This window comes from Sander vitreus, chromosome 4 (genome assembly GCF_031162955.1).
Source record: "Sander vitreus isolate 19-12246 chromosome 4, sanVit1, whole genome shotgun sequence".
In the NCBI taxonomy this organism is placed as follows: domain Eukaryota; kingdom Metazoa; phylum Chordata; class Actinopteri; order Perciformes; family Percidae; genus Sander; species Sander vitreus.
The window spans coordinates 35182636-35202755 of record NC_135858.1 but is presented as its reverse complement, the minus strand read 5'-3'; the positions used below and the strand labels follow the sequence as shown (position 1 = coordinate 35202755).

General features: G+C 40.5%; 2 protein-coding genes across 2 annotated transcripts; both read right to left on the bottom strand.

Moving 5' to 3' along the window:
• Positions 1-697: 697 nt before the first annotated feature.
• map1lc3a (microtubule-associated protein 1 light chain 3 alpha) lies at positions 698-11101 on the bottom strand. The gene is made up of 4 exons (XM_078249476.1): positions 10898-11101; positions 5066-5121; positions 4156-4262; positions 698-3005 (listed from the first exon to the last, which is right to left on the bottom strand). The coding sequence occupies exons 1-4, from the start codon at positions 10935-10937 to the stop codon at positions 2843-2845; spliced, it is 366 nt and encodes a 121-aa protein (XP_078105602.1). The 5' UTR covers positions 10938-11101; the 3' UTR covers positions 698-2842.
• Positions 11102-14024: 2923 nt separating this feature from the next.
• dynlrb1 (dynein, light chain, roadblock-type 1) lies at positions 14025-16881 on the bottom strand. The gene is made up of 4 exons (XM_078249477.1): positions 16767-16881; positions 15549-15624; positions 14975-15142; positions 14025-14687 (listed from the first exon to the last, which is right to left on the bottom strand). Exons 1-4 carry the CDS (start codon positions 16767-16769, stop codon positions 14644-14646), a joined length of 291 nt encoding a protein of 96 aa, XP_078105603.1. The 5' UTR covers positions 16770-16881; the 3' UTR covers positions 14025-14643.
• Between the last annotated feature and the right edge of the window lie 3239 nt (positions 16882-20120).

Sequence of the window (20120 nt, the reverse complement as noted above, 5' to 3'; positions counted from 1 at the left end):
TTCATGAGCTCGCCCAGTTGCGCTGGGTCAAGGATGCTGATAGCCAGGCTCTCATTGGCTAGCTGTTAGCCAATCAGAGTCAAGCAGCTTAGCTCGTTGAATATTAATGAGAACTGGCACAAATCGAGCTGAGTCTTCCTGCAGGCTTTCTGTACAACGCTAGAATGGCTCGAAACAAGGTAACTAAGGCATTTTTTTTTTCCACAAAATGTGTTAGAGTCCATGGTAGAACTTCAGACATTACCACAAAGTGATGAAATACGTGTGACAGGGCACCTTTAAAGCTTTCGGCCCTCGCTTCCGACACTATTTCGACACTCGTCCCAAGTTTTCGACTCTTGCTTTTAATACTAGACATCATTAAACAAAGCAGGAAATGTACATAAACACAGAATGAGCTGATGAAAAGTCTTCCTCTGCCTCATCCGCTCAAAACACACACACGTTTGTTTCACTATCTTTGTGGGGACCCGTCATTGACATAATGCATTCCCTAGCCCCTTACCTTAACCCTTACCCTCACCCTAACCAGAACCTCATTCTAATCCTAAAACCAAGTCTTAACCCTCAAACAGACCTTTAACCTTGTGGGGTCCAGCATTTTGGGCCCCACAAAGCTGTCGGGACCCCACAAGTATACTGGACTCCCGGTTTTTGGACCCCACGAATATAGTTAAACAAGAACACACACCAGAGAAACATTTTAAAGGCAACTTTTTATTTATTTATTTATTGGCAAATGCTTTGAATAAGTTTGCAGCAATGCATCTATATATATACACCCTTCCGAACAGTGACAACGTCAGAAAAGCCAAAAAGAAAAGTAATACAGTTTGAATATATGATCGTTTATACACACACAGTTTTTTTTTGTTATTTTGTTTCAAACGTACACATATTTTCAGTTTTTGGTTTTGGGAAAAACATCTAAAAAGACTCCATGTTTCTCTAAATTAAACAATTATAACTATTGCGTAAAATCAATATACATATTTTTTTTAAAAAAGAAACTACAACATGCAAGGTTTGTTAAAACCTGTTTGTTATTAAAACAAAGGCAGACACACACAGCAGCAGCTCTAGAGAACAGGAGCAGATACAAAAAAAGAAGAGAGAATTGTTATATATAGATACAGTAATTCCTAAAAAAAAATCCTATGCCAAGTCTTTCATATTTGTATTAATTTATGTGCAAAAAAAGCTCATTCGTTTCAGACATTAAATACGTTTCATTTTTGTCTAATGCTACCGTGACGCGAGAACCGGAGGAAGACGGGGAACGGATTTTCAACCTGACGGTGTCAGTTTCAAGCTAGGTCATCTTCCTAAAAATTCTCACAACCGCCAAACTATTCTGACAATCGGTTTGAGTAAAACGTCTCTGATGTCAGCTTGTTGAATGTGAATATGTTCTAGTGTCTTCTTCTTCCTCTGTGACAGTAATCTGAATATCGTGGCGTTGTGGACTAAACGAGACATTTGAGGACGTCATCTTGGGACTTTTCGGGGAAACGCCGATGCACATTTTTCACCGTTTTCTGACATTTTAGAGAGCGAACAAGTCGTCCGTTCGTCCAGAGAAGAACCGTTAGTATGAAACACAATGGCTGTGAAAGCGTCGAGCCTGTAGCTGTACCGCTGTGGGAACAGAGCGCCCGTCTCGTGTTTCTGCGACCTAAAAACTATCTACTGGATCGGCCTTTAAATCTGCTTCAATTACATGGACGTGGGGGAGACAGGCGAGTAGTGATGCTACTGGTGAGTAGTGATACTATACGTAGTGATAGTACAGGCGTTTTGTGCTTAACGGGACAGAAAGCCAGTCCGGTCATGGTGGCCGTTTACCTGCCTGGCGGCACGTTAGCAGCGCGTTGTGGTTAGTGAAGCTAATGCTAATGCTAGCTTCCCTTCTGTGACCGAGCGGTGCGTTACATTACAGCTGCAGTGTCTACTTTTTATTTATTTTTCCTTTAGTGTGGTAACCAGCGAGGCGCGAGGGGAGAAATATTGCACGTGTGAAACGACTGAACGCTGTTAATTATTACAGAGCGTTTACAGTCATTTTTAGCCCGATGGTCAGCTACTCGGTAGCCAGTGGCGAGTTGAGCTTCAGGCTGACGGTATAACAGACGATTTAAAAAAAAAAACTAAAAGAAAAAAGATCAAAAACTATCTCGGAACGAGCTGCAGAACCCTAACTAAAACTATCTCAAACAAAAGACCGTTTAAAAAAATTAAAAAGGTAACAATCACCACCTATCTGGTCTTCTAGCCTGTAGCAGATTACTGGGTGACGTGGACTCTCCGCCGTGTGTTCGCCTGCGTCACGTCAACGTATCCGAGGGTCTGAACTCCACACGTCCCGAACTCTTGACTCGCTCTGCAGAGCGGCTGCTTTCAAGTTGAACTTGTATGTAAGTTTAGTGTCGAGGTTGAGAGAAATCGCCGATTTCAAAACTCCCAACGTTTGTTTTGTCCCACCTCGCCTTTTTCAAAATAAGAGTCTGGGGGAACGAAAAGAGACAAAATCCAAACTAGACTATCACGGGTTATGAGTCGGACTTCTAACTCTGAGGGCAGGAAAGACACACACACACACACACACGGGGACGTCCTCTGACTTTTTGTAGCTAGTTTTGTACTGACCAATATGAAGACGATGCTAGACGATAACGGAGAGAGAGCGAGAGAGAGAGAGGCGTGTCTTGTCACATGGCTACGTGCGACAAAGGGGACGTGCGGGGCGGATCGTGGCGTTTTTTTGTCGTTTGGGGGACGGTTTTGACACCCCGTGGCCTCTCTTTTCTCCTTGAGCGTCCCCCCCTCTACCCCCTGTCCCTCCCTAGCAGCCGAAGGTCTCCTGCGAGGCGTAGACCATGTATAGGAAGCCGTCCTCGTCCCTCTCCTGCTCGTAGATCTCCGAGATGGGCGTGGACACGGACACCATGCTGTGCTGGTTGACCAGCAGGAAGAAGGCCTGCGTCGGGTTCAGCTGCAGCCGACGCCTGGGGGGTGGGGGGGGGGGGCAAAAAAAAGTTAAGGAGGTATTATTGATCACAGGCCATTTGTGTCACCAGTTAGTGCTTCGACTTTCCAGATGCTCAAATGACAACCACACAACATCCTTCTTTCTTAAGATCCACCCATCATTTGTTCAGTTAACAGAAATACAGTGTGTGTGTGTGTGTGTGTGTGTGTGTGTGTGTGTGTGTGTGTGTGTGTGCAGTATTAATCGGCCAAAAGTCGTACTGTTGGTCAACATCCCTAATGAGGACGAGCCACGTTAGCCAAATAGAAAACACATTTGTTGATTGGGGAGTAACATGACACACACACACACTCAGAGACACAGACACACAAGCACACACACACACACACACACACACAACTGGCACTTTGGGGACCACATTTCGGTTTTTTTATGGATGCAAATGCGTGAAGGAGATCTTGAATCTTGTATAGTTCCAATAGGTTTTCCCAGAGCACTGAGTGATGTCTTCATTTGTTTGTTTTGTCTGTCCAAAAAACTAAAAATATTAAATGTACAGTGAAGAACACAGAGAAACGCAGCCACTCCTCACATCTGGAACCAGCAGATGTTTAATTTAGCGTTCCAATCAAATGGATTGCCGTTTAATCTCCTGTGACTATGACTAATTAATGACTCGTCGTTTCAGCTCCATTTCATACAACAGAAAATAGCTTGACTTTATTTCGTTTTCAAATGAAATGAATGTAGAAGTTGACTGGTGTCGTGTTGTCTCTCTCCCCTCTGTTTTTTAGCTCACTTTTAGCTCTACTGTCAACCCCCCACCCCCCCCACTGATATATTATTTAATGTTGGCGCTTTAGGGCAGTGAAGTCTTAATGTCCTGTCCCATTATTCTGGAGCTGAATGTAAAGTTTTTTCCCCGTGTTGGTATTGAAGCAGAATGGAGGACTGTAAACAAACGGGTCATCTGCGGCCACAGCAAACACACACATACACACGCTAAACACACACCACTCTGATGGTATGTAAAACACTACCAGCACACATACAGATACAGAGGGTGCTCTACATACATACACAGACCTCAATGAACTGTGACCTCTCTCTCTCTCTCTCTCTCTCTCTCTCTCTCTCTCTCCCTCTCCGTGTGTGTGTGTCTCTACCTGATGATCTTGACCAGCTCGCTCATGTTGACGTGGTCAGGAACCAGGAACTTGGTTTTGTCCAGGACAGGCAGCTGCTTCTCTCCCTTATATCTCTCGATGATCACCTGCAGCGGCCGCAAAAACACACTGTCAGTGGTTTTGCCGCTGACAGACTCAGATTATTATTCAAAGTGTCTGACAACATTCTGGAAAGGATCCCCACAGAGATAAACCTTTTAGTTAAAGAGTAAGATCCTCTTAGTTTAACATGAAACAGCCCCGAAATCCCCCCCCCCCCATCACCAAACTCCACCAGACTCCATGTAAATAATCAGGACTTTTAGCATCGTAAAACACACTTCATTCAAATGGGACAGAAACTAAATAAAACTACCAAAAGCCGTCTTGGTTCGTCTTTCCACTGTTCCAACAATCACCACTCTGGATTGGTTGAAATAAATCCTTAATTCACCCAATTATAGGTGGAAACATGCTGGCTCTATACACGCTAAAAGTACTGATTATTTACATGGAGTCTGGTGGGTTTAGCGACGGCGAATTCAGGGCTGTTTCATGTTAAACTAAAGATCTTCCTCTTTAACTAAAAGGTCTATCTCTGTAGGGATCCTTTCATAATGTTGTCAGACACTTAGAATAATAATCTGAGTCTGTCAGCGACACAAACAGAACTTTTAGTGTAGCTCTCTACTTTAAACGTCCGCCTCACACGCTCACAATGTTCTGCTTGTTCACTCACTTCAGTAACCGCAGGTACATCACATTTTGAAAAGGCTTGATAAGTGCGTATGTAAATGTGTATGCCAGTGCACACTGGAACCTTTAACATGGATCACCGGTCTGCACGGCCGGCTTATTGAAGAGCAATGGAGTGTAGTGTGTTGAAATCTGATTTTAAAAAGCGGCTTACAGGGATCTTGTTGGGGTGCTGATCGCGGATCTGCTGGACCTCTTTGCACCGGTCGGCTGCAGGGCAACAAAAGACAGAAATACATTAACGAAAAGCATGACAAAATAGGTGTTTAAACGCATCTTGACCAGATACAACGCTTTGAATCGGACGCTGAAAAACTAACCGCCTCTGTCTGGGCGGTTCGGTTTAAAATGAGAACTGTGTTGATACCCAGAGGAAAACCTTCCGTTAACGCATACTCTGGCTCTATTTTGGGACAGAGAACAAACAAACCCAGATGCATAATTTAGGACATCGGAGAAATCACGTCACCGTTTGTAGTCTCATCAAATGAAATCCAATTCAGTCAAAGCCCACGCAAAGAATCTTAAAACACATTATTTGTAACAAACTTTACAAAACATGTTAGGAAAATATTATAACAAGGGAAGAGACATAAGTTGTAGTTATTATAATGTAGAGAATTAGTGATTTTAAACAGACAAATAGTTGTCGATTGATTTAATAGTTGACAATCCATTCATCTTTGCAGCTCTATACTTTATGTAAGTTATTAAGTAAGTGTGTAAGGAGGGAAGGAAAGAAGAAAGGAAGAATGTAGGGAAGGAAAAGAAGAAAAGGGAAGGCGAGTAGGATGGAAAGAAAAAGGAAGGAAGGAATAGTGGAGAGAAAGTAAAGGAAGAATCAATAAGGATGGAACAAGGGAAGGAAGGAAGGAAGGAAGACAGAAGAAAGGATGCAGTAGGGAAGGACAAGAAGAAAAGGGAAGAAAGCAGGCAAGGATGGAAAGAAAAAGGAACGAAGGAATAGTGGAGAGAAAGTAAAGGAAGAATCAAGAAGGATGGAAAAAGGGAGGGAAGGAAGGAAGACAGAAGAAAGGATGCAGTAGGGAAGGAAGAATAATGAGGGAAGAAGTTAGGAAGAGTAGGAAAGGATAGTAGGATGAAAGAAAGGAGGCAAGGATGGAAAGAAAAGAAGGGAAGAAAGGAAGGAAAGAAGACAGAAGAAAGGACATCTGCAGAGAAGGAAGGAAGGATGTAAGGAAGTAGGATTCAGTTTCCTGTCCCAGAGGAGAGAAGAAACTAGAACATATTCACATCTAACACGCTGACATCAGAGTTTTCTCATAAAAAATGACTCGACCCAATTATAATCCTACGCATCCTACGTTCCTACGCAAACGGTAGTATTCGGACCGGATTAGGACGCAAATTTCGGTTCCTCATTTCAGTTCTGACTGAAATATTTCCCCTCTGTCGCTCCGGACAGCGGCAGACTCGTTTTTCTTTCTCCCTTTTCGGCCGAGTGGCGCACGTGCCCGCCCGCTGTGCGTCCGCGCTATTCTCAGACATGGCCTCTACTGTCACAGCTGATAGACGGCTTTTTGTACACGCTCTGAAACGGACGTAAAAATATCACACTTTCTCTGTAGTCTACCGTTAGCTAGCTACCGTAAATGAAGGCTGCTTTCATATCAACCATTCACTGCACGTGATCGCTAGTAAACAGATCACGCTTGCTCTGCTAGTCTATCGTTCAGGACAAGACGCTGTAGGCTGGTGGTGGGGGAGTCTGCCCTTTCAAACTCCTCCCTGTGTGTCCAGGCCTCTTGGACACCATCTGAGAGAGGTTCCTCCTGTGCAGGACACGCCATAAGTCAGGAGAGGTGTCCTATCTCGCCAGAGGAGCAAATATGGTCATTTTTCTGCAAAAGAACTGCTAAAGTCTGAAGCTGGTTGGCATACCAACTCAACATTTATTTTGTTGTTACTTGTTAATAGTGTAACTGTTATTTGTTAAATTATTGCAGTTATGTGTTAGGTGACTTAGGTTTACTTATATATATTTAAGTACTTAACTATATTGTTACATTTATTTTTCAGTTTTTCATAACTGTTCTCGACTGTTGTAGAAAGAAGTGGCTGAAGAAAGGCATGAATTCCATGCTTTTTGGTCTAAACGTCATGCCCAAATTAAAAGTGGTACAGCTCCCATATACTCTGACACTCTGGGGTGTGCCTGGTATCATTGGAAAGGTGATTGATGCGTGTGTGTTTGTGTATTTGAGAAGTGTTGTATTTTGTAGTTTCTTTGCACTTTTCAAATGGAAATTTAAAAAAACGCACAGACATATCTGTAGAAAAAAAATCATATAAAGTCCATTTTTGAGTCTTTTGGCTTCATTTTTTCTGCAGTAAGCTGAGACGTGTGGCTAATGCCCTGTGTTGTCTGTCACCTGTCAGATGTGTTTACAGCAGTGTCTTCTAATCATTTTACAGATGTATGAAATAAAAAAAACTCCATTCTAGCCTCTGTGTCAGTAAGGCCTAGAATCACCCTGACACTTGGAACAAAAACTTGAGAGTGTTAGGCCTACCGTCCCAATGATACCAGGCACACCCCAGAGTGTCAGAGTATATGGGAGCTGTACCACTTTTAATTTGGGCATGACGTTTAGACCAAAAAGCATGGAATTCAAGTGTTTCTTCAGCCACTTCTTTCTACAACAGTCGAGAACAGTTCTGTAAACACATAATGTAATCTGAAAACTGCTGCCATGATTGAAAAAAACAATGCAACTGATCTCAGCTGGTATTCTGTCTGGAATGGACATTTCTAAGTGACCCCAAACTTTTGACCGGTAGTGTATATTAGAGGTGTGTGTGTGTGTGTGTGTGTGTCTGTCTCTGTGAGTCTATGTGTGTCTGTGTGCGTTTAGTGCCTTTATATTCCTGCAGCGTTGCTCTCTTTGCGATTGATTTCCCCACCTCACCAACTTGAACACACACTGCTCTCTGTAATAAGAATAGCTCTACTGTATTTCAGCTCTTTTTAAAACACTGGCAGGGTTCAAAGCTCAGATGAGGAGCAACAGAGAAGTGTGTGAATGGTCCCTTTGTTTTATTTAGGGATGGTTTTATTTCCACAGAGTAAGAAGGGAAGGGCTGGTGCTAAACACTAGACTATAAATGCATTTATTTAAAAAAAAATACCGTGGGTTTAGATACACCTTGTCTTTTTTTTTAGATATATTTAGATAATTCCCTTTCCCAGCTTTATATCAAATTAGCCAACCCCGCCCATTTCTTGAGTATCTGCCTCTTAAGAAAAACTACTCTCTCTCTACACTCTACTTTCAGGACTGGCTCCAATATTCCTTCTATCAAAAAGGAAATAATATGATTAGGGCCAAGACTCCAACCGAAGTTCCTCGTCCTGTGTCCCAGGTTTGTAACGTACGATATATTACACGTTGTTAGTGCGGCAGGCTTGCAACCCTTCATTTAATAAAATACTTCTCAGTACCTAACTGCTGATTGAATTAGAGTTGTTCAGACACTGACACCACTATCGGAAATGTCTCCCATCCTCCCTAAAAACGCTCGTATCGGCGAGTATGCGACTCTACGCACCGAACCAATATTATGTATTTAGCCCAAAAAAATCGACTTAAAAGTAGTTTATTTATGTTCTTTTTTTTTTTCTCGGTATGACTGACTGTCAAACTAGATTTTATATTAAATAAAGTTCTATGGCATTTATTCTCTGTATGTATTTGAGGCGTGGTTTACGTCATAGGCTGTGTACTCTAGGGTTGGGTAACGTTACCGAAACCCGGTGCCTAAACGACCGGTATCTACCGGACCGAATAGCAACGCGGATTTTGGTGCCTCTTAACCCTTGAGCTGGCTTCAAAATTCAAAAGAAAATAATTGTCAAATTGTTGGTCGTCTTTTTTCGACGTTTTATAAGCTTTTTGTCACTTTTGTCGATTTTATTTATTTTTACAGTTTTTGGACATTTTTGTTAGGTTTTCCCAACATTTTTGTCACGTTTTTAACGTTCTTTTATAAAAAATAAAAATAATTACAATGCTATAAAATTGAATAGCACACGCAAAGTCAGTAAAATTAGTGAACTGCTGCCGTTGTCGGAAAAACAACACAGACAATGCGTTCACTTGAAACTTGCCAGCCTCGTGTTGCATTCAAAGTTATTGTTAAATACCCTTTTCCCATCTGGTGGTTGTTTGTTGTCGTTTAACTGCAATTTACAGGTGAAATAAGTTATTGTTATTATATAATCATTTAATTTTGACCATATGGCCTCAGCAATAAACAAGCCGTTCTTTGTTGCCAACTGTCGTTTGTTCCTTTTATTTTATTTATTTTTTTAAGTCGGTTCACGGTTCACGTACCGTTTTAAAAATATCGCTTTATAGCACCAGTACCCAAACCTAGTTTACTCGTTATTACATTATCTGGGTCACATGACGGTGATATATAACCAAAACCTGTATCCTGTGATTCATTCAAACCTTTAATTTGTTTGCAAAAGTAACAGTATTTTTTTTTTTTTTTAAATTTGACTGAAAGAGACAGTTTGTTATTTCTGAGGCAATTCATTCTACAGTAGAACTTGGTATTGTTACAGCTTTAGGTACTATTACTTTTTTAAAGCAGTAAAAACTTAGTACTACACTTCCTGAGTAACTTTAACCAAACGCTGGTGACACAGAGGAAGACAAACAGCAGGGAATCACGTGATACAAACAGGTGAACAAATCCAGTAAGTAGCCAGTTTATCACTTTAACTCCTCCTGTTGTCCTCGGGTCAAATTTGACCCGTTTTCAAAGTTTCTATATCAGAACATTTGGGTTCAAATTGCCCAAAAGTAACACGGAAGGTTCCATGAAACGCTCTTCACACGTAAAATTAAGGATCAGTTTACTACTTTTATTGAATTTTTGGTGTTTTATTTAATTTTATAGAATTATTCTGACTTCACTTTGACAGTCTGTGATTATCCATCAACATACGTTACTTTGATCTTAAACATTAGTCAAAATTATTCATACTTTCTGCTTTTTTAACTCAAAAGTTAGATATAATTTCATATATAGGCTAGGTGTATTGACCATACATTCCAAAAATGAGTGTTAAACTAGTGGTAATAAGTTGTTGTTAGTGTATACTGGTGTAAGTGGAAAAAAAGTGCAGAAATGTCGAAAAATGCTACAAAAACGGCAAAATTAGTAACAAAAGTGTCAAAAAAAAGTGTTAATTTTTTTGTCAACACAAGGGTTAAAACTGCCTCTACTGTGTTGGCAGTTAAACAGTTATAGAGAGGTCATAACCAAATACAACAACACAGTATATTGAGTATTTCCCCCCTGTTTCCACTGTGACATTTTAGCTTATCCCTTATTTTCTCTGTAGATTACGCAATCGACAATCTGGGCTCCTCCCTTCCAGCACAGGGGCCGTCGTTTGGCTTCTCAAATTACATCATAAATCACTGAACACGTGTACTGGGATAATGTGTCAGCACAAGTTGTTTTCACTCTGAGCAAACACCAAAATGTTTACAGCTAGTATAGCTTATCCCGTTGTGTAAAGGCAGGTCATGGCAGGCCTTCGTTGCTTCGACCAAGCTAATAGGACAGTGACCCAGATGGCCCTTTTTTTTTAACATTAGCAGCCAAAGAGATCCCACACATACAACATGCCAAAATATACAGGCTGATTAGCGTTTAGCGTACATTTAATAAGATGTTGACATGTTATTTTCCCCCTTTTGATTAAAATGTCGAAAAGACATTCTCTAAACGTAACGCCCAGACGACTTTGTCCCATGTTGTAAACTATCTGAGCCATAACACCGAGTTTTAAACAGCTGCGAAACACTTGTAACGGCAATAACACAACATACAAGACTGTCAACAGATAAGGTGAGCTAGCTAGCTAGCTTGGTGGCTAGCAGGCCGGCTAACTGCCTAGCTAGCTAGCTGCTAGACAAAAACACCGTCTTGCTTGGTGGTCTCTTACCAAATGTCCTCCTTTGTTTGAAGGGTCTGTCGGACGGCATCTCTGTCAGAGTAATTACACAGTTACAACCTAATGAATGTGCAGTATAACTGCGTAACAACGCGACTCGGTGACAAAGAAACTGGAAGAGGTTTTGTCTGTTTGAATGTCTTCAGTCGTCTCTGGTTTTTCAGTCTGAAGCCAAAACAGCTCCGCGGACAAACAAAGCAAGTAAAGCGATGCGCTGACGTCATCCGCTGGATTTAAAGGGGACGTTCATCATTTGAATTCTCCGTATTACACTTCTATTAACCCTCCTGTTGTCCTCGGTCAAATAAAAAAAATATATATTTAATGTTATCGTATTTGAAGAAAAAACAAATGACAAAAGAACGTTACAAAAAGTGACAAAATGTTAGAAAAAGCTTCAAAAATGCAAGAAAAAAAATCGACAAAGACATCCAAAACAAACGCTGGAAAAAATGGACAATTTTTTTTTTTTTAAATCGCTGGAAATAAATTTAAAATTGCTGCCAAAAAATCGACAAAAACATTAAAAAAGAAATCGCTGCAAAAAATCGTCAAAAACATCAAAAGAATCGCTGAAAAAAAATCGTCAAAAAAATCAACAAAAACATCAAAAAAAATAAATCGCAGGAAAAAATCGACAAAAACATTACAAAAAATCACTGCAAAAATCGACAAAAACATCCAAAAAAATTGACAAAAGAATCGCCGGAAAAAATCGACAAAAACATCAAAATAATCGCTGAAAAAAATTGACAAAAAATCGCTGGAAAAAAGCGACAAAAACATAAAAAAAATTGCTGGAAATAAATCGACAAAAACATCAAAATAATCGCTGCAAAAATCGACAAAAACATCCAAAAAATCGCTGAAAAAAATTGACAAAAAAATCACCGGAAAAAAACGACAAAAACATCAAAAAAATTGCTGGAAATAAATCGACAAAAAACGTCGGAAATGGTGGCAAAAAACCTGGAACAAATCGACAAAAACATTGGGTAAAGTGACAAGTGTCGAAAAAGAACAACAAAATGTTGAAAAAAACGTTTTCAACACTCATTCAGCGCGGTGTTATTTTGTACAGACAGGAAATGATGCGAGCTTTAGGCCGATAGTTCACATAACAGTGCTGTGTTTACCTTGTCGTAAATCTCTGAAGAAAAACATTCCTAACATGACATTACTACCTCCTGCCTTTCTGCTGCTTCCTCTTCTCTACCACAGTTAACACACACATTACAGATACATACATTTTTGCCCTCTTCCAATCCAAAACACCAGTTTCTGTTGTTGTAAAGCTCTCATACACTCATAATAACCCTAACAAAACATACTTAACATTGCTTTACTACCTTGATACCTCGCGACTTGTCTCATTCTATGGGAATTGATTACATAATAGAAACATATTGTCATAAACATATGTAAACATATCTATCTGTTTCTTGGCTTTTGTAGTACTTGCTTTTTTATATGTTCCTACTATGTTATCCATCAAAATATGCAGGAAAACCGCCACAGGTCGGATTCGACCCCTGGACCTTCTGCATCGAAAATAAACCTCTGCATATGTGCACCCACCCTACCATTTGAGCAAACCGGCCACACTAAATGCAACTTTTTTCCCCTGTTCCAAAGCTGTTTTTCTTGTTAAAAAGCTTATAATAACCCTAAAAAAACATACTTAACATTACTTTACTACCTCTGTACCTCATGACTTTTTCTCACTTTATGGGAATTAGTTATACAATAGATATATTTACATATTTTTATTACCAATGTATGCCAATATGTTTGTTATGCATCAAGCTACCAAGGGCAAATTCATTGTATGTGTAAAACCTACTTGGCAATAAACCTGATTTTGATTCTATAAACATGATTTGATACTTCAGAGTATTTTATTTGTATTTGTTATTGGTTTATTTGATAGGGACCACGCATATTTATGAACATTGTTGTATAAAAAACACCATGTAAATATGCCAGAATTAGTAAAAATAACTACTTTTCATCTGCAGTCCCTAGGCATGTGACACAGGACTAACACAGAGACAGCCAGCAGTCATACAGCACTCATTCACTATAAATGAAAAGGTACACATAATAGTGACATATACAGTATCTCACAAAAGTGAGTACACCCCTCACATTTTAGTAAATATTTCATTATATCTTTTAATGGGACAACACTGAAGAAATGACACTTTGCTACAATGTAAAGTATTAAGTGTACAGCTTATATAACAGTGTAAATGTGCTGTCCCCTCAAAATAACTCAACACACAGCCACTAATGTCTAAACCCTGGCAACTAAAGTCCGTACACCCCTATGTTAAACTCCCATAGAGGCAGGCAGACTTTTATTTTGAAAGGCCAGTTATTTCATGGATCCAGGATACTATGCATCCTGATAAAGTTCCCTTGGCCTTTGGAATTAAAATAGGCCCCCCCCCCCTCCCACATCATCACATGCCCTTCACCATACCTAGAGATTGGCATAAACTTATATATATAACATATACTTTCCATAAAATCAAGCTGATTTTGTTGTAAATCTCATAATAACCTTAAGAAAACATACATAAGAAGTTTTTGCATATTAGAGAGGGGTGTGTGTGGGTGTCTCTCTTTGTGAGTGTGTGTGTCTCTGTGAGTGTGTGTGTTGATAATGTAGCGTTGCTAACAGACACATTACTTTCAACATTAACACACAAACTGCACATCTAGTGTAAATGTCTTTGACTCTCTGTATGTTTTACTGACATCCAGTGGTTGAAGCTCGCTGCACACATTTAGCTCCAAACGGTTAAAACAAAAGCCTTGTCTTGTAAAAAGAATGAAATCTTAAATCCATATTGTGCTTTGTGAACATGCAAATTCACACTGCTACTAAGTACCAAAATAAAAGCCCGACGAATGATGTCCAGCGCTGGAAAAACCGCCAAAAAAAGTCTTCTTCATTTAAAGACAAAGACTCTGTCTTTGAGAAACTGCCAGCAAGATGTTTTCACTATTTTCTGACGTTTTATATAACCAATGGAATTATTAAATCAACGGCTTTTTAACGTCTCCCCAAAACGTAATACTAACACAGTAATAAGTACATGACGACACAAGATAAGTTTTACTTTTTTTTTTATTTCGTAATTTGTTAAAAATAACCATCAGGAAGGTGACATGGCGGAGAAGAGAAGTGTTGGTAGTGTAGTTTACTTCAACATCTTTTGCCAACAAAACAATAAATAACAATCCTAAGTTTTTCCATTAAGGTAGAACTGAAAAACATCCTCAAACGTACACATGTGCTGTGGCCTCTGTCTATCTGTCTGTCTGTCTGTCTGTCTGTCTGTCTGTCTCCGTCTGTCTCTCTCGTACACTTTGCAGACATGTATGCACTGCTCCAGTTTTCTACTTCTGCCAGATGTATTTTAGGGGGTGAACACTTCTTACCGTGTGCTAAATACCTCGGAGACAGACACAGTGACATAACATACACTACGCACAGAGAGGAGGCCCAACTGGAATGCTACAACGTGGGAAAAGGGAAATTAGCCAGCAGAGCGGTTGGCTGTCTTATGGTTCACACATGTTGTCGTTGAAGCAGATGGATTTCACGTTTACTCCTTGGTTTCAGCGAGACAAAGAGAAACCGTTTGGCTGTTTTTAAATATGAAGACAGACAAAGAGAGTGATGGGTCAGGTGGTGGTGGCGAGGGGTGGGGGGATCTGCTTCTTTTTCAGTCCGACGGGTTCTGAATGACGATCAAGAAATAGTCCTTATCTGTGAAGAAAAGGGGAAAATAGTTCTCTATAGTTAAATGGTACAAATACAACTTAAGATACTAGAACTTTAGCATGGGTTCATAAACGTATGAGCACCACTGTAACACTTGTTTATCCCCCAAAGACAGATTTGATTGATATTTGTGGCTTTCTAAGAAAACGTGGCCCTGAATATGTTGCATAAACATTTGAATTGTAATCGTGTGGCGGCTGTAGCGTAGGGCGGGTCGGCAGTTAATTGTACGTTTTGGTGCATCGAGGGCGTTCGTTTCCCCCGGCTCTCACCTGGAGCGATCATGATCTCGTTCTTCTTGGAGCGGATACGGAGGAAGGTGAGGTCGTTCTGGGGGTCGATGTCTCGCACGGTGCTCCGGGCCTTCATCACCAGCTGGTGGATGAGTCCCGCGTACTGCACCGTGCTGGCGTTGTCCAGAGTCGTCTTGATGGGGATTCCTGAGGGAGGGACACGTATGTAAAGAAGTTAGATGTAACCAGGTTAAGTTAACCCTGGTCTATATCGACCGTGTTCCACTTCTGGGATTGCTCCGGTGCCGCCGGAAATTCCTCCGGATGTCCCTCATTTTGGCCAGATGTTCGTTACCTTCCTCTTTCTTTGTGTATCTGTCTGTGTGTGTGTGTGTGTGTGTGTGTGTGTGTCTGTCTGTGCGTTTGTGCACTGCAATACATTAGACTACACCACTGCTTCAAGATAACAACAAATCAGGTAAACTCAGGTTACCGTTATAATAAGATAGCTGCAGTGGTGTGTGTGTGTGATGTAAATGAGTGGGTACATCCATCCACGGGTGTGTAAATAAACATAAATAAGGTGGTTGGTCTTTGACTGTCATAACGTTACCTTCTGTATTGACGATGATGATCCCCTGCACTCCGTTCTGACTCTGGATTCTCTTCAGAGTTTCCTCTACTTCAGCCTGGGAAGGAAACGGAGACATGAGTTAATACATCATTCATAAAACGGGTAGCTTAAATTAAGCAATCTGATTGGTCTAGAGCTGTTATATAGAACAACCACATTATGGAGGGTTTTCACCGACGTCACGTTCTGGGCGGTAACCTGGATGCGCAGCCATATTGGAGGCACTCGGTGTAAACAACTGAATGGAGTAATGGAGTATTGTGCACTTTGGATACTTTAATACTTTATGTCTAAACAACAGAAAAGCTCATCAAAACGCGTCCAAGATGCAAAGGCATGGAAGGACTTGGACCACAAAAAGGCGCGATATTTTGAGAAATTACAGTTTACTGTAAGTAATGCAATAACGTCTTTAATCAACCTAACCCTAACCATAAATGTATGATATCATTGTGATACTCAAAGTGTAGCCAAGTGACTCACAATAGTTTTTTTTTTATTTCAAAGACCGAACAAGACAAGAGTTTTCCCTCGTAGATCCTGGTTGAGCTTTGCCAACCACAAGCGCCTCCTTTCCTCTGATAACGTCTGGCATTCCTCTCCCTGGTTTTTAATAACTTTTGGAAGTCGATAATATTCCAAAATGTTTTTCTCGGTCTGACCTATTGGTACAACCTAAAACACGGCAATAATTAACCATTTTCCTTAACGCCGTTCGGGATCTACTTCAGTGCCTGTTCTTTGTTGTGATGCGGAGTACCTCCAACATGGCGACTTCGGGTCTGATGACGCGCCGTGAAAAGCCTCTATAAAACAACGGCTACGATTCGAATTCCTTTGCACAATTAGTATCACTCCGCGTCTGAGGGAAAACAACGTTAGCCGGTAGACAAACAAGCCGTTATTGGTGCTTATGGTAGGCAGCTTATTAAAGTGATTGAAAACCCTTCATGTAATCACAAAATGCTACTACAACAGCAGCATTACCAGAAAACATCAAACTAGCTGCTGTCAATCCTGTGAAAACACTCAGCAGAAAGCTAACTAACGTTAACTAGACCGAGCTAACTGACAACGCCCGAGTAGCATGGTTAGCATTTTATTTAAAACCCCTCATACATTATAAATTCACAGCGGTCCCAGCACAATTACGAACATGTTTATGAAATACACTTAGAGGCAGACGTCGCATCCTACCATTTTAATGGTGTGTGGAGAGACCTGTGTCAGAAATTAGTCCCCGAGCTCACCAGAATAACAGCTAACAAAAGCTAACAGAACTGCTCTGTTGCTGGGAGAAGACAACTGACGTAAACTTCCGGGTCAACTGCTGCAATGATGCGTTCGGGGCCCAGGCAAAAAGTGGAAGACATGACTGTCGTACCACAGTAGGCAAACGACGAGGGGTTATGGTTAGGTTTGGGTTAAAACGGGGCACGGGCACAAGAGGACAACTGGTGTGAATAAAACACTTAAAATCTCCTTAAAAAAGCCGGGTTCAGTTATATAAAAAAGTTGTTTAAAAGACGACATGATATTAAAAACAGGACGGACAGCGGTTACAATAAATAACCATAAATAATTTAAAATACATCATAGAATAAAACCATACTGTTAGTAAAATGCATAAAACCAATGGCATGTGTACCATCATGTTAAAATCTTGAGGCAAGTAATTGAATTTGTAATAATAATAATAATAAATATTAGAAATAAAGACAGAAACACAATCAAATTATTAAGATATAGATAAGGCAGAATAAAAGCATCTTTAAAATATTTATTTAAAAAAAACATCAAAACATTAACATATTAAGTAGGACCCGCTCTGCAGCTAGAAAAGAATATTAAATCTGAGACGCATGCTCTAAAAGGCGTAAATATGGAAATATTACAACAAATACAGTTATTATTAATCATAAATGTGGATTAAAACAATAAAAAAAGTCATTTAAAATAGAAAACCAAGAGAAAAAAAAGGAAAAGGCAAGAAAGCATGCAGGGGGGTTAAAAGGTTGGGTATGATGCGCTGCAGAGGAGGTCCAGCTAAAACCTGAGGAAGAGAGGAGACCAGAGCAGTGGGAGGAAATAATAAAACCAAAATCCGAACCCCAAAAGCGCCTCCCTAGGGTCATTACTTTTGTTGAGGTTGGTATGGACTAAAATATCTTTGAGATTTTTGTTCCTCCTGTAGGCGGAGATCATACGGCAGTCTCTCAGCACATCACACTCTTCCCCCGCCCCCTGGAAAGTCCTTTTAATTGCTGGTACTAGGTTCCTCAGACTCTCTGAGTAGGTAATAACCAGGGGGACGAGGGTCGAGCTAGACGATGATGTCTTTTTCCTTATTAGTGAAACAGCCGCTGACCTCCGCCTTCATACCTCTAAGGAAGCGCCTCGAGTAACCCCTCAACCTCATCGCACTAAAAAGTGTACAGGTGGCCTCCTCCACAAGCTCCGGACAGGTGCAAATTCTGTTGAAGCGTATCAACTGGGACTTAATGAGGCCTCTGTACGTGTGTTTAGGGTGATAGCTGGTCTTATGGAGAAGTGCATGGCGGTCGGTGTCCTTGAAATAAACTTTGGTGGCTAGTGTTTTCGTCTGGTCGCCGGAGCTGCGGAAGAAGCCCCGTGTGTCAAGGAACTCCACTGTGACGGGTTCTAGGGTATGTTTGAGTTTTATTTTAGGGTGATGTGAGTTGAGAATGTCCAGAAAAGTCAAAAAAGTCTGTTCAGTGTTGTCCCAGAGGCCGAAGATGTCGTCCAAGTACCGAAAATAAATATTGAGAGGTTTAATGGTGAGTTTATGGAATACTGTTTCCTCCCAATGGGCCAGCAGTCCAACATCACTAACCTCATAAATCAAATTTTTTGGTAGAAGTGATATTTCTACATGGCAAATAATTTACTAGTAAGTGTTGTAGAGTCATAGAAAACCAACAGACCCAACAGTCATGACATGATGCTGCTCATTCTGTGTAATTGAATCTGTAATTGAAAGGGGCATGTTCAAAATAAGAGCAGTGTTGTGTTCAATTAGTGAGGTGATGGATTCTGTGAAGAAACAGGTGTCAGTTATGGCCCATATTTAAGGAAGGAAGGAAGCAAATGTTGTGCATGCTGGTTATAGTGCATTTCACACTGAAATACTCAGCGAAATGGGTCGTTCCAGACATTGCTCTGAGGAACAGCGGACTTTGATTAAAAAGTTGATTGGAGAGGGGAAAACATATAAAGAAGTGCAGACAAGTATAGGCTGCTCAGCCAAAATGATTTCAAATGCCTTGAAATGGCATCCAAAGCCTGAACGACGTGGGAAAAAACGGTCAATTACCATTCGAATGGATGGAAGAATAGCCAAAATGGCAAAGGCTCAGCCAATGATCAGCTCCAGGAAAATCAAAGAAGACTTACAGTTACCTGTGAGTACTGTTAGGATCAGAAGAAGGCTATGTGAAGCTAAGCTATCAGCTAGAAGCCCCCGCAAAGTCAACAGTGCAACATTCTGTGGACTGATGAGAGCAAAATTGTTCTTTTTGGGTCTAGGGGCCGCAGACAGTTTGTCTGACGTCCCCCATGCACTGAATTCAAGCCACAGTACACTGTGAAGACAGTAAAGCATGGTGGTGCAAAAATCATGTTATGGGGATGTTTCTCATACTGTGGTGTTGGGCCTGTTTATCCAATACCAGGGATCATGGATCAGTTTCAATACATCAAAATACTTGAAGAGGTCATTTTGCCTTATGATGAAGAGGAAATGCCTTTGAAATGGGTCTTTCAACAAGACAATGACCCAAAACACACCAGTAAGCGAGCAAAGTCTTGGTTCCAGATGAACAAGATGGATGTTATGGAGTGACCAGCCCAATCCCCAGACCTCAATCCCATAGAAAACGTGTGGGGTGACATCAAAAATGCTGTTTCTGAGGTAAAACCCAGTAATGCAGAGGAATTGTGGAATGTAGTTCAATGGTCCTGGGCTGGAATACCTGTTCACAGGTGGCAGAAGTTAGTCGACTCCATGCAACACAGATGTGGAGCAGTTGTCAGAAATAATGGTCATTTTTCAGTTCATATAGTAAATGATTGAGTTTGTAAAGAAAAATGCAAATACTGCTATTTTTTTGAACAGTCTAATATTCATTTTTTTTCACTTTCTGTAAAGGTATAACACAAACTTGATCAATTTTGGTCATGTTTTGATTTGGAATTGAGCGTGCAGTGTTCCCAATGCATTGATATTATGGAATTAAAAGCTATTCTAAGGATTTTGAGCATTACTCACTTTTTTAAGTCACACTGCTATTATTTTGAACACAACCGTAGATGTCTGCGTATGATAGGGAATACTTCCGGCCGATTGCACACCCACAAAGCTGGAGATAGTGTTTATTGTTAAAAGTGAAGTCATTTCTGGTGAGTGTGATCTGGAGTAACTGTAAAATGTGGCTGTCGGGTCTGGATGGGTCTGGGTATTTATCAAAAATGTGTTTTATGGCAGAGAGGCCAAGTGTTATTTCAATGTTGGTATATAAAGAGTCTAAGAGC

What these genes read in the sequence shown, in the direction of transcription:
- map1lc3a (XM_078249476.1), bottom strand. Translation starts at nt 10,937, where the DNA reads ATGCCGTCCGACAGACCCTTCAAACAAAGGAGGACATTTG. An exon ending in CAAACAAAGGAGGACATTTG is followed by an intron (nt 5,122 to 10,897) that starts GTAAGAGACCAC and finishes GTTGCCCTGCAG; the next exon opens with CCGACCGGTGCAAAGAGGTC. An exon ending in GAGCTGGTCAAGATCATCAG is followed by an intron (nt 3,006 to 4,155) that starts GTAGAGACACAC and finishes CCCACCCCCCAG; the next exon opens with GCGTCGGCTGCAGCTGAACC.
- dynlrb1 (XM_078249477.1), bottom strand. An exon ending in CATCATCGTCAATACAGAAG is followed by an intron (nt 15,143 to 15,548) that starts GTAACGTTATGA and finishes TCCCTCCCTCAG; the next exon opens with GAATCCCCATCAAGACGACT. An exon ending in CGAGATCATGATCGCTCCAG is followed by an intron (nt 14,688 to 14,974) that starts GTGAGAGCCGGG and finishes TTTTCTTCACAG; the next exon opens with ATAAGGACTATTTCTTGATC.